At 43.0% G+C, this 13913-nt stretch overlaps 1 protein-coding gene across 1 annotated transcript in view; it reads right to left on the reverse strand.

Annotated features, from left to right (window-relative positions):
- LOC131671704 (uncharacterized) overlaps window positions 1–13913 on the reverse strand; it is a 118868-nt gene that overhangs the window by 22948 nt on the left and 82007 nt on the right. Inside the window, exons 2-3 of the mRNA XM_058948323.1 lie at window positions 11905–12128; window positions 1896–2040 (exon numbers count right to left, since the gene is read on the reverse strand). Coding sequence (XP_058804306.1) covers window positions 1896–2040; window positions 11905–12128 — 369 coding nt within the window. The remainder of the gene's footprint in view (window positions 1–1895; window positions 2041–11904; window positions 12129–13913) is intronic.

A 13913-nucleotide genomic window follows, 5' to 3' on the forward strand; every position in this document is an offset into this window, starting at 1 on the left:
CGTATTTTCCTCAGAGACGCACAACAAAGAAAAGTGGTAAATTACACTACGCTACAACCAGACGCACTGCCTTTTTTATTGTTTTATCAAAATTGAACAGACCAGTATTGGATGAGTTTTCGATACTTTATTCCTGCTTTTTCTCGCATTTTACCTTTATTGCTCTACATTTCCAATCTTTCGGGTGTTAATTTGACCGTCGATCAATATATTATTGGCAAAGTGTCATCTGCAAACTAAATTTACTTGGTTTTATAATAATCGTTAATGCGATCGAATTCCGTATTCGTTGTTGAATAAATGTTCCACGATGACAAAAATGGACATCTATTCACTTATAAGGTACATGAGAATACACGAAATACGAAAAACGAATAGTCACTACTGTAGGATGGAAGGTGTGATTTCTGCAAGGATTTGAAAACGTAGGAATATACAGTGTACCGAGGGAGATAGCGAGAGACTGAAACTGGTTGGATTCGAATAAAATCGGCAACACTGGGCCTAACTAGTTTCTCACGTCGAGACGCGCATCGTAAACCGTTTCCGTGCCACGAAAATCCCCCAAAGATGTTACACTTCTCAAGATTCTGACGTCGCTTCCCAAGAGGAGACTAGACAGCCACACTGGCGGAGCTGAGAGGGAATTTCATGTCATTTGTGTAATCCAAGCTTATTGTGGATATTCAATTTAGTCTCACGAAAGAAATACAAGAAACTCCCGACCGATTAATTATTTTTTAATGGATGGGAATCACATATAGCTGCAGCCGATGAGTTCGATCGAGTTTGTAAAAAAAAAAATGGTTCAACAAATTAATTGACGTTTATAATATCAAAGCTTATTGTCGTTGGAATAACGATCTAATTTAACTAGAATATACCTATGGCAGTGGAAAAGTGCACTTGAGTTTCTTTATGTTCGCGATAAGAGTAGTGAGAATAAAAAAAATTATTACAAAATTATATCTAATTTATTATTATGACAAAAAATTATTAGTATTTATTAATTATAAATAAACAAATGAAATCAAATCGTAAAAACGAATAATATTTTTAGACGATCGGAAATTATAAGTGCGCTTGAATCGAGTTAATAACGAAAGGACAACTTGCCTCGCTGATAGCCAAGAACTTTCTGACTAATACTTGAATGATGCTTGCCGAACGAGCCGAGAAACCAAAGCATTATTCTCCTCCATCCTTTTCTTCCCCTCAAAGGGATCTAGAGGTGGAAGGCGTCAGTTTTCATTTTTAGCTAATTGTACGGTTCTCCTTCCGATCAAATTCTACTCTATGTTTGTTATATTCTGCATAGTTTTAATCGCTCGCTTTACAATAATTTTCGCCAATAAAAGTATGATTGCGCTCACTCATTCAGCTTATGTCTAGGTGATTAATACTACGAAGGTTACAAGTTATAATCGTAGTGAAAACGTGAAACGGTTTAAAATTAAGCCAAACTTAAATAAATGGTCGGCATAAAAAACCTCGCCGTCTGAGAGGAAAAAGCCTGCCATTTTACAAGCCAAACTTAGTCTAAAAAAGGCGCAGAGACAATATTAAAAGATGGCATAATCGCGTACATTTCGTTGCAATTTATTTTTCTTCTCCGAAGAATTTTTCGAATGTCGGCTCGGCGACACTTGATTGTACGGTCGTAGATTCGAGAGCGAAGGCTTTATCGGATTTTGTATGCGTATACAAGTTGTATCGTATATCGGCTATGAATTATGGAACAAAGAGAAAAATTTGAAATAGAAACACTATGAAAATTAAGACTTTCAGGCACACGTCATCGTCAGCACGAGTTTCGATTTTGACACAAGTATCTTGATTTCGTTGCAAGCAAACCAGGTTAAATTATACTCGGTCGTACGGAACACTTTACTTACTTGGATCTTTGACAGCAGTAATAACGAGCCGGAAACCATTAGCGTCCGTGCCCCAGTCGTCTGTGACGTATTTCAAAGTAACAAAATTCGTGTGCGTGTAGATGGCTCCCACACTTTCTAGCGTGTTTCTGCACGTCAGATCCGCCTGTAAAGTCAAACAGAAGTTCTCCTTTCAGTCAAAGATTCTGCAACTTCTCTCTGAGATATATTCATTGTGACTGTGCATGATTATATCTCAAGAATAACGAGTTTACGGCAATTTAACAATTTTCAAAGTAGTACTTTCTTGCTTGAAAATTGGAAAAGGAAAATAACTTGTAACTCAGGCAAAAAATTAACATTGTCACAGTGCTTATCAGATTTGGCTAATGAGTTTACAGTTATTCTCCTGTTCGATCAGTCAATAAGTCGACGCATTATCAGACAAGGTATAATGAGTAAAATTTTTATTTCCAACCGATAGAGTGGAAACGATTAAAGGTGTTTAATAGGATGTCGAGTGAATGGTAAGTGTCGGCATAATTGAATGCACATTAGTAAATCTCGCTAACAGAGAAACATCCAAAAGTAGTAGCAGCACCAGCAGCTTAGCGCAAATACACGCATGGATAACTCTTTACCTCGTATAATTTATGCAGCGACTTCTGCTCGCGAGAGCGCTTTCTTGTTCGCTTTGCATTTTATTCTTTTATTGCTCTCTCCCTATCTCTATTCCTCTCTCTATCTCTCTTTCACGCGCGCACGAGCCACGTTATTCCATATTCTCTGTATTCCTTCTCTGCTGGGCGTGTTACACTGTAGCGTGTAAGCTGCACGACTGATAATAAGCGCTTCGTCCTTTCCATTCCAGTTAACTGCTAAAAACGACTCTATCTGCCTACACAAATCATCCATATTTAATAATCCACTCGTTTTTCATGTCACAGTTGCTACAGCTACAAATTTTCCCTTTAACTTTGTTTTACCCGCTCATTCCATTTCTACAGTGAGTTATTTAATCCGGCTGCGGCGTCTCGCGACAAGTAACTAATTATCCACCAAGTTTTCAGATATATTTTCGTAGTTTTATCGTCTAACTTTGTTGTTACCGAAGGAAAATCGTATTTGTCAAAGAGACTGACCATCGACAACTTTCGATAAATCATTATCGAGACGTTGAAGAGTGTTCAAAGAATAGCATCGAGTCTATAACGTTGAAGCAACACAAAGGCCAAATTAATTTTGAGCAAAGCCTCCTGCTAAATAAAGCAGACGATCCGGCAAATTCACGGTCCAATGATTTTTTTAGTTGGACGCTCGTGGCCGTGTGCGTGCAAGCTCCCTCTATAGCCTAGGCTTTCGCTTCCATCTCCCCCCTCCCCCTTTTCCGGCGTCTTTTATCTAACCAGCCGCGCTCGCTGGTTCACCACTCGATGCACGTCGCTGGTTTATTGTGATTGGCAAGAATAATGCATTCTCCTGTGTGCACCTTAACTTAACCGAGTATTCACCTCGTAAGTTTTCAAATATGCAAGCTCCGCGGATAGGTTACTTTGCTGCGAGTTTTATGGTCAAAATAAGCAACGTTCGCGGAGAAAAAAAAACGTTACCCGTTATTCGACGTTTCATCGACATTTTCATTCCTATTATAAGCATCGCTCATTTTTTCATGCCTCGTTTGGGTATTTAAATATCTATCACGCAAGTTATTCACAATCGAAATGACATTCGGTAGCGAGACGTATGGTAAACTCTCCGTAAACTCGCACGCCACAAGGAATATTGATACATACGTTTGAGCGGTTTTTCGTACTTAGAACTGGTTTGAAATTGTTGACAGGTTCGACTGTAAAATGGCAAGCGAGGCTGCTTTGATAGGCGTGTACGCTTCTTGAAGTGTAAATAAGGCAAGCTACACACCGACACGAGCAACGCGTCATCCTCTTAGCGTATGGCGTTGGCGCGCAAAGAATACCAGAGTAGTCGACACCAAGCAGTTTAGACAAGGTGGAAAAGGCAGGGCGAAGAGATGTCTGCGCGAGAGAGAGAGATAAAAAATGCGTACCCGAGATTAGATGCATCTTCCGGCTCCGCGAGCGCCCGCACTCATCTAATCTGCATTTACACGTTGCTGTTTTTGTTGTTTCTCTCTGGTAGCTAGAGCTAGAGTTGAGGAGATGAGGGGATAGGTGGGAGAGGCGGGAGGCGAACCACACTCTCGTCGAGTGTTCTTTCTGCCGGTCGGCAAGCAAGGACGTCTGGGATTGAAATGCGGGGACGCGAAGCTGATACTCGAGAATCTCAAAGCCAACATAAACTCAACTCATCGAGTCGATGGATCAACGAAATTAGTCTATCTACTTCGAGTGTGCGCGAGTTCGGTTTTGCTGGCGCTTTCAGCTTGAGGCGAGAATAATCAACGCTGAAAAAGAATAAATTGATACCCGTGCGATTGCGCGGAGTTATCCGTGAGTTTACTGCTAGGCCCTTTGCATATTTTACGAAGAGCAGTCGTGCCTGCTGGCGCTGTGCTGATACTGTTTTTATGAGAATGTATCGGGGTTTCTTGGCATTTCGTGGAATGTATAAGTCTGACTACAGCATTACTCGGACTACTTAGCTCTTACAGCCGCGACGTTTGAAAATCAATAATATCATTAGTTCCGGTTTTTCCGGTCTACTCCTGATGCATTATTCAAAATTGATATGTACGCTGTCGATTTCTCGGTTATGAAAAATCATTTCAAAGTATATTGTTGCACGGTAGTCAGTTATAGCGGCGAATGACCCGAATTGTATAGGTATATTAAAAAGCCATTCGAAAATTGATGATGAGAGCAGAGTGGCGAAACACATTGGCAAGCGGAAATCGCTCGTCAGTTTTGGGCAGCAAAGTAAACAAGCAAGGCGTATAGCGTCACGTTGCACAGCTACATGTCATTTTCCAGCAAAGTGAGCGCACGCGAACGGCAATTCGCTCATTGTTGGCTTGTGATAGGGTTGGTGGCGAGGCAGCGGCGGCGATGGCAAGTGCAGTTCAAGACAAGGTCGATGGCCGGAGCTGCTCGAGATGAATCAGCCCTTGGCAGCGCAGATCGATAACGGCCCACCTCGCTCCATTCTTGCCTACTGCCTTGTCGAGCGGCCGAGCAGCCGCCCGCCCCTGAGACGAACCACCTCGACGTCGACGTCCGCCAAACTTTCAATCGCAGCCAACACATTTCTAATTATCCACTTAACGCTTGTCAGACCGTTATTTCTCTCTTTTTCCTTTCTCCTTCTCTCTCGCTTTTTATTTTGTTTCATCGGCACTTGCGGAATTCACGTTCGGCCGTCGGGACGGAGAACCGACTTGCCACGCGTGCTCGCCGCTTATTGAATTCTAATCATGTACGCTTGAATCAAGCCCCAGCGACTCATTTGAATTCGGAATCGAAATCGCGACGGGGAATTGCGTTTCTCTGCGCGCGTTCGTTCTCTCCTCTTTTTTTTTACATTTTTGCTCGAGCTCTTTTTTTGATTGATCGCGATCGAATAATTGGATTTTTGTTCCCCAAAATCAGCGTAGTAGGGAAGACGACGTAAAACGACGCTTTACTTTCCCAGCTAAAATAATTGCAAATTTCTGACTTAGTTGGCTGCTGTCAAGCGTAATCAATACGCAATGGTATCAATAAATGCATCATCGGACAAGCTCGACTAATCGCTAACTTGTTATTAGAAAAAAATTTTCAACGCCAAATTTACGTTGAATGTTTCACTACTGGGGAGTACTTTATTTTAATTAAGTTCTTGAAGGTTTGTACTGACTCTGCATTAGTTTATGCCCTTTTGTAAGCTGTTTTATCGCCATGTCATTTTTTCTAACGTTACGTTTTACGTTAATGTAGTTCTTTCGATTAGATACATCATACTTGTATATTTAAATTTGAAATGTTAACTTGAATATATTTGTAATAGCTAAAATTTGCGCGTGATATATTCAATCAAACAGTCTCAACTTTCATGTAACGGGAAATTTGAACTTTGACTGTATATTACCTAATAGATAATGGATTTAAAGACGTGCCCTTGATTTACATGGTCGTTCTGAAAGGCTTATACGCGTTATTAAGTGTAGTATTTAGTTAAATAATTGTGCACATCAAGCGCGATGCGTCAAGGTATAATGAAGCTACGCTTTCTAGCTGGTATCGCGATAAATCACTGATTAACCGTAGCTTTGAAAATACAGCTGAATAAATTTTCACGAGAAAGAATTTGTCGATGATTCCTTTTCCTTTTCCTTGAAAATCGTCTGTGGTAGGTATTTACAATGTATCGCCGATAAATGTTTTTGTTTGTACGTACAAGGCTGTTTTCGGTAGTGTAGACATTGGCGGCGAAGCACTGATTTTTCATAGCTTGCGTGTATCAGCAGCACAGCGCAGGCAGGCTTGCCGGAGGTTGAGTTCGGGCTGAACTTGTGTAAACGCATACGAAATCGGTTTCGTGCTTCAGACGGCGGCAGCGGACGGCCGAAAAAGAAGCTTCCCCGCGTTTATCATAATTGCATCTGGCTTCGATCCGGCGCCCGCTAGAAACTCGATATGGGGCGAAAGGGGCTGGAAAGGGGATAGAATGCCGAGATCGCAAATTAGTATTCCCGGGTGGTTCGCGTGAATTATGTGGACTCGCGAGGGAGCATTAGCGCGTGAGCTTTTGTTTTATTTGCCGTCGAAGTGATGCATACGCGCGATGTCAGTGCCCAACCCCGCTGCCCCTTCCCGCCGTTCGCTGGTGCGCCAGGGACCGAACAATAATTTCGCCGCGCGCGACAGGAAGAATATAGCGGCAGCGCGCTCTCTGCATACGCTCGTCTCGTCCCATTATGTGTATACTAGGCGAGCCAGCCGCTATGCGTCTCTGTGTACGAACGCGCGCGCCTATGTGTGTGCATACATTGTGAAGGCTACGCGCAAGCTTTTCTTTTGGAGGGCTGCCTCGACGGGTGTCTGGCGTATTTGCACCGGGTACTCACGGCTGCTCTACTTATGGCTTTTTTCGAGATGTGTACTTTTGCTTTTTCGCCCTCGTTAGCTACCCCGAGACCTGGCTTCATTCTAGCCAAAATATTATTTAATCCTACAATTGCACGGCAGTCACTTAGTCGTTGGCTTGTGTCGCCCTGCAATTATTATTGTTACTCAACGTTCCTGCTTATTTTTCCTCGGTATCCAGTTTTATTTTTAATAGCGAGGCTTTATTAAATTTATACGACAATTTCAACAACGCTTATGTACGCGCGCACGAGCAGCTTCATCGGTCAATTAGTTTGTTGTTACCAGACTACGATAGTCGGATACTACCAATCACATTTCAAATGTAAAATAATCATTTGTGGCTCTAATGAAAACATGATTACTACGGTTAGTACACCGTGCCAATAAAATATTTTTAGTATCCACATTAATAATCTGAGTTGAAGGGGTCGGATTCAATTTTATATCTAGTGAATTTTCATTAACGCTTCTAGAGCTAAGTAAATTCTTTCCAACTTGTTTGAAAAAGCCAAGAAGAGATAAGTTAGTTGAAAGTTACAAAAGATACTGTCACCTGAACTCGTGCTGGAATGCTATAAAAACTTGAGTAATTGCAGATTTGCGCAAGTTTGGTCTCAATCATTGAAGTAAATAACGAGTTGAGTTGGAGTTTAGCCGGTGAGCGTGAGAAATTCAACGCCGACAGCAGTAGCAGTGCAAAGAAGGCTATACTGTGGCGAGTATACGCGTAGATAAGTGGCTTATAGCTCGAGTAGACGAAGAGAGGTGAAAATTGACAGGTCCGTGTAAAAAGGCAGCTACGGGGCGGCAAACTGGTCATCAGTTATTCATCAAAAGTCAGCAGCAGCGTCGCACGGCGTAAAATAGCATTTAACCGACTGTAGCGGCACGAGCGATGGAGGCGCGAAATGAACTTGCGACTAAAAAATTACCCGGTTATAAAGATTCTCTCTCGGCCAGATAAGCGGAGTGGGAAAAAGAAGAAGACGGGTATAGGGAGGGAGCAGCTAGGCTCGCGTCGCCTGTGTGTGCGCGCGTGCCATCGGAACTCCACGGGCCGAGAAATGAAGGAAGAGCTCGGCGGAGCTTCTTTAATCTCACTCGGAGCGTGTAATTAGTCGGGCTGCTGCTGCTGCTGCTAGCGAACGCCTACTATACACCGTGCTACCCGAATGTGCTGCTGCTGCTGTTCGGCGCTGATGAATGGAATGCGCCGCGGGCTGAATCTTCGCCCCGCGTGCCGCCGCGTTTCCGCCGAAAAGTTTCTCGCGCGCGATATTGCAACTGACGAGGTGGATAGCTGGTGCACGGCTAAGTAAACTGCTACAGCCGCAACTGTAATTACACGCACGCGCCGCCGCATTTCCCTCGCCGCGTCGATACATGCACGCGACGTACGCGAGAGGCTGTCGCCGCCGCGCCTACCGATGTCGCCTACCTCGTCGCGGGGATTACAATCGCGCCCGACTCGACTCCGAGCCGAGCTTGCAAGCTCTCTCGGTGAAATTGCGGCCGCGACTGATGGCACAACTGGAGCGATCGATACGGCAGCAGCGGCAGATGTAATCCACCGGCAGAGTCGAACTTTTAGGCGAAAAACCGAGCCCGAATAGCGCAAGCCCCGGCCAGGGTGAAGAGGTGAAAAGAAGATGAACGAGCGTTGTGTGGGTAATTTTTCAAGAGAGCCGCTGTATTACAGAAGTCGACGTAATTAAAACAATAATTCTCGGGTGGAGCGATCAATGTTCTGTAATTGCACTTTCCAAGTATGGCTTATATCCCGAGCGGTTTGGCGAGAGCTACGAGCTTGTTTATACCGCCAGAGTACAAATATACACACACACACACACACACACACACACACACACACACGTATAACTTGAGCCGTTAGCCCAAACTCAATGTCTCGCAGTGGATGTGTCACGTCCGCGTCGTCGAGCGACAAAGACACTAGCCGGCGCGCTCGGCAGCGACTTTGGCTGCAAAAAAGTACCGAGTTATTTGCAGCTACACGCGAAACTTTTCTGCCCGACTGTGGCTCGCCTCGCGGGACACGCCGAACGTCGTATACCTCGCAGCGCTGCTGCCTACAGATTTGGGAACAGCGACGAGCGCTTTCCGTCAGTCCCTCTCTTTCAACACGATTTCCCACCAATCTCTTTTCGCCAAGCTCTTCGTTACCGTTCGGCGAGAGGACTTACGTTATTGCGTAAACTTGCTAAACAGCCTGAGGCTCTATCTTATATTCGAGATCGTGAAAAAGCTCGCGAACAATTGCTGGCCCGATAAAGCCTTTCGATCATCTCTCTGACCCCCCGACAATGCAATAGTCCTATATCCGTTCATTTGAGATAAAAAATGCGAAGCCAACAAACGTCTATTTTGAAAAACTATCGATCGATCATTGGCATAGTGAACGTGCATTATTTCACGCGAAAAATAGGTCATCGTCGACAGCCTTCTTGACACATTTAGATGCGGCAGCAACGAGTCAGTGATCACACAGTAATATCAATGATCAGACCAATGAGAAGTCCGCGATGAATCAGGAAACATTTTGTTTAATTAATTCCAAGGCGTTTTTATTGTCGTCCGGCAACGCGCTATTTTATCACTCGCAGCTTTTTACGGGACTAGAGTCGACGCAATTATGGGATTCCAAGTGGTAATGGCCAGTGGTACTAAAGGAATACAAGGAAGCACGTGCGCGCGGACGCGCGAAAGTACCATTGTAAAATCAGGCGTAGGCGAAGGTATGCACATTGAAGCTTATGTTATATGCCGGCGCGTGCTTGTTTGGAAGGGCGCGGAGTGCAGCAGAGAAGAAAAAAAAAATACACTGCAATAAAGGCACGCTTAACGGCCCATTACGCAGACCATAAAAAAGATTAAAGTTAACCCGGCATTACGCAAAACTCGTTGGCAGATACTGTCCGCCTACGTGTAGCCGCTCGCGGATCTTCCTTTTTATTTAGCGTCTTTTTTTCTTTTGTTTTTTAGCGCTACCCCTCGCTCTTATTTTCCTTGTCTTTCTCCCCTACCTTTTGCTTTCCTTAGTAGGCTGCAAGCACTTCGGAATATATACCTCCATACGTATTTTTTTTCTTTTTCTCTTTTTTTATAATTATAGCCTTCCCTTTTTTTTCCGCCGTTGGGACTTTACCGCGATATATATGTACTGTTAATTACGTCGTCGGCATGTTATTGCAACGACTGTATATACTTCAAAGGTTATGCGGCTTTAGTTTCAATGAATTTGATGAAGCTCGTATATAATGCACTTGCGGAATGTGATACTTGAGAGCAGAGAGTGTGCGAGCTGGCTATAGTGTGCCGTGAAAAATTAATTCCGCTACTTATAATCTGTGAGTTAAAATTTAATTTTGTGTCGTTATGATTCGTAAATTTTGTGTTGGGCACGGGATAATAAGTTAGACTTTTATAACGACGGAACCTGTTACTCGTAAAATATTTAACGACTCGCGGCAAAAAAAAAAAAGAAAAAACACGTCAAGCCAGTCGTTAGGCGATACGACTTGGGAAGATGTGGCGTAAGAAATAAAAAGTATACATGTAGATATTGAAAGGACAATGTTTTCGTTCGACCAAACATCTTAGCAAGGCAAAAAGCTGGAAAGAGATCGAGATAAAAGTTAATCTAGAGAGTCTAAATGATTATCTACACGAGCTGTTGATTGATGCGCATCCTTGCCCGAAATCAAGAGTGAGCTCGGACTGTAGAGCCAATAACATCGACGAGACAGTAATGTCCATTAATAACATAAAAAGCTGACTTCGAACCTAATCAATAACATGAAGCCGCAATCAATGTAACTTAAGAAGCTCTCGACATGACTGGAAATAACTTTATGGTTCGTAGCAGCTAAAAAAAAGAGAAGAGGAAGAGAAAGGCTGCAGTCTCGCCGGCTGTGTAAATTCTTTGTCTTAACTTATTACATCATCTTGGTATTCTGCGGGGAGCGAGGTAACATTTTTCGAGCCCCTCGAGACCAGAGAGAAAGTTTTGATACTCAAAGGAAAGAATGCAGCACGTAGTGCGCGCGCGCGAGAGTGAGAGATAGAGAGAGAGAGAGAGAGAGAGAGAGAGAGAGAGAGAGAGAGGGGTTGGGGGTGTAAAGGGAAAAATGAGGAAGCGAGAGGAAAACGATACTTGATTAATGGACCAACTTTCGAGTCTGCTCCTGCTCGGAATTTGTAATGTCGCGTCGCGTTAAAATTCGCGCGCTACTGCTATGGGCCCATTCGTTTCGAGCGGGGGTAAATCGCGAGGCGCAAGAAGGACAGAAAAGAATTGTCCGATTTCGCGCGGGCGTCGCTCAATTATCGGTCGTACGCTGATTAATGACGTTCGACGCCATGGTAATGGTTAATAAATGATCGCCTCTTTTTACCGGCTGAAGCTTCGTTCGCGAAGATTGCCTTTTAATTTTTATTCTCAATTAAGAGCGTCTGCCTGGAAATTACTGCGTCTTACCTATTTATTCGTGACAATAGACATACCAATTAAAAGCTATCAATTAGCCATTTGTTAAGCGCTAAAATTCTCGGTGAGCGTTTGACCATTGCGTTGTACATTTCTTTTCTCAGACACATTGCATCATTTTTTCATTTGCGATTATCGACGCGGTGTACAGAATATTGATCGCTCCACTTTTATGCGGTCTTATTTAAAAACTCTTATATTCTATTTAATTAAAATTACCGTGATTGAATTCCACTCGAAATAGACTTCAGTCATAACTCATCTGCCAATACGGTTCTAAGCTTCTAGAAGAATTATAATAGAAATTCTAAATCGCAATATTGATGGAGTACAAATAAAGTGAAATGTTTATGACAAAGTTTATTCATTTGAGAAAAAATTGGAGCTTCAATTATGCGTGTCGCATAAATCTTCGAACATTGTCAGCTGGATAAACGGGCTCGTATAACGTGCAAGAAAAGTCATCGAGTAGAGTTATACTAACCTTAAAGCTTCCCACGGAATGAGCTCCATCGTAGATGTAGAGGTGATCGTTGCAATCGAGTTGCAAACGATCGAACTTGAGCATGAATCGCTGGAGTATGCTGTGCGTCTGGAATGTGACTGCGCAGTCGAGGTTCCTCTCGTTCTGCGACGTGAGTACCGCCCCATCGATTTTCCTGTAGAGATCTCGCAAGAAGTGATTCTTGCAGAGGTCGCTTATCAGGTCTGAAACAAGCGCAAAATAATACGCTCGATTAATTGAAAGAACAAGGGAAGCAGCTCTTGCTCGCTAAAAAAAACATGGAAGAAAGAAAGACGTAATGAAATGGAAAAGCCACGCGGCTATGTATAGGAAGAGGGAGGGAAAACGCTCTCATTAAAAGCGCATTAGTGCGAGGTCTATTAACGGAAACGACGGCGATCGATCGCGTTCACCTGTCGGGCGCAGCTCTTTTGCGACAAACGAGGGGCTAACGCGAGCGAAAAACAAGCCAACAACGAGAATGCTCTCGCTTGATATACGAGTACGGCTAGCCGGGGCTAAATCGTCAGAGATATAACGCCATTCACGGGAACGGGTAGATGACGAGTGGGCATAATAGAATTTCAGTGCTATTTTTTTTTTCTTCGCTTCGATGGATCCGGACATATATGCCAGGTGAACGTTAAATAAATTACTCTTTGACGAGTATTTTCTTTTATTTGCAATTGCGGCCACTACATTTGAAAATAACATTAGCTTTGGGAATCGAAAAATTTATTGTGTGCGATCGGATAAAATTACAATAAAGTCATTTTATGGCATTTCAAGTTATATTTCTACTTTATCGATAGCAGAATTGCTTATTACATTAGAAGGAAGGCAAAAATTTAGTTCCTTCGCTTTGTAACATTGTTAAAATGTATCACGTTGAAACGTCGCGACTGCTGTTGCAAATTAGCAAAAGTTAACGCTCACAACATTTGTGGTAAATGGTCAGTCCGACGAGAAGACAAGACAATGCGAATATAATTAATAAAACTTTTCAAATTAGATAATCAGATGAAATTCTAGAAATTAGAGAGAGAGAAAGAGAAGAGAAGACAGGAGAGTTAGTTGGGTTTGCGATCAGTATGCCTGAGGGACGTTCGCAGAAACTGTTATTTGAATAGTTAACCAGCTAAATACTTAGTAACCATACTTAGAACCATTGTTACGAACTCGCTAACGTACGCGAAAATTGGAGGATTTAGCAGCTATTGGGCAATCATGTAATTTTGATCGATCACGCATTCACGCATACAAATACTTCTAACGTGAGAAGTACTCGAGACATTTTTCGAGTATGTGTCTTCTCATCCAATCAATGATACCTTCAATTCCGAATAATATTTGTAAAGCTAGTAGATTTAGCTCTATACTCTCCCGTATTTCGAGAGCAAAATATCAGCGAATGAAATGTATGATGTATGAGATAGGAAAAACTAATCACTCGGAATGCAACCGCATTCATCAAATACGAGCATGAGGCAACGTATCAGCAAAGCTAAAATGAGTTATCTCTGCTGGAAATTAATTAAAAAAAAAGAAAGAAAAAGAAGCGTAGACGCGGAGCGTCACGATCATATAGAAACCACATCTGTATACATCCGGACGATTTAAGCTTCGTCGCGTAATTAGCTATGCGCGCGCAGTGCGTGGGGAAACTGTTTAAAAGCTCACGACTTTCAAACAAGTCATTCATGAACTTTACCTCTCTTTCTCTCTCTCTCTCTCTCTCTCTCGTCGTTGCATGTGCACACACATGCATACACTCGAGAAAGAAGGGGGAAACTCTGTCACGTACGCATGCACGCTATAGACGTGGACCTTTGCTTGCGGGCTCTTAGCTGTCACGCGAGCGGTTATATGCAGTCGCATTCTTTTGTCGCCTGCTTTGAAAGAAAAACTGTTTCTCTCTCTCTATCTCTCTCTCTCTCTTTCTCTGCTTCCGACTGTGTTTTCGAGTGCACGGCTCGTCTTACAGCGCG

This window comes from Phymastichus coffea, unplaced genomic scaffold (genome assembly GCF_024137745.1).
Source record: "Phymastichus coffea isolate CEN01 unplaced genomic scaffold, Cenicafe_Pcof_1.1 PCOF00133, whole genome shotgun sequence".
NCBI lineage: Eukaryota > Metazoa > Arthropoda > Insecta > Hymenoptera > Eulophidae > Phymastichus > Phymastichus coffea.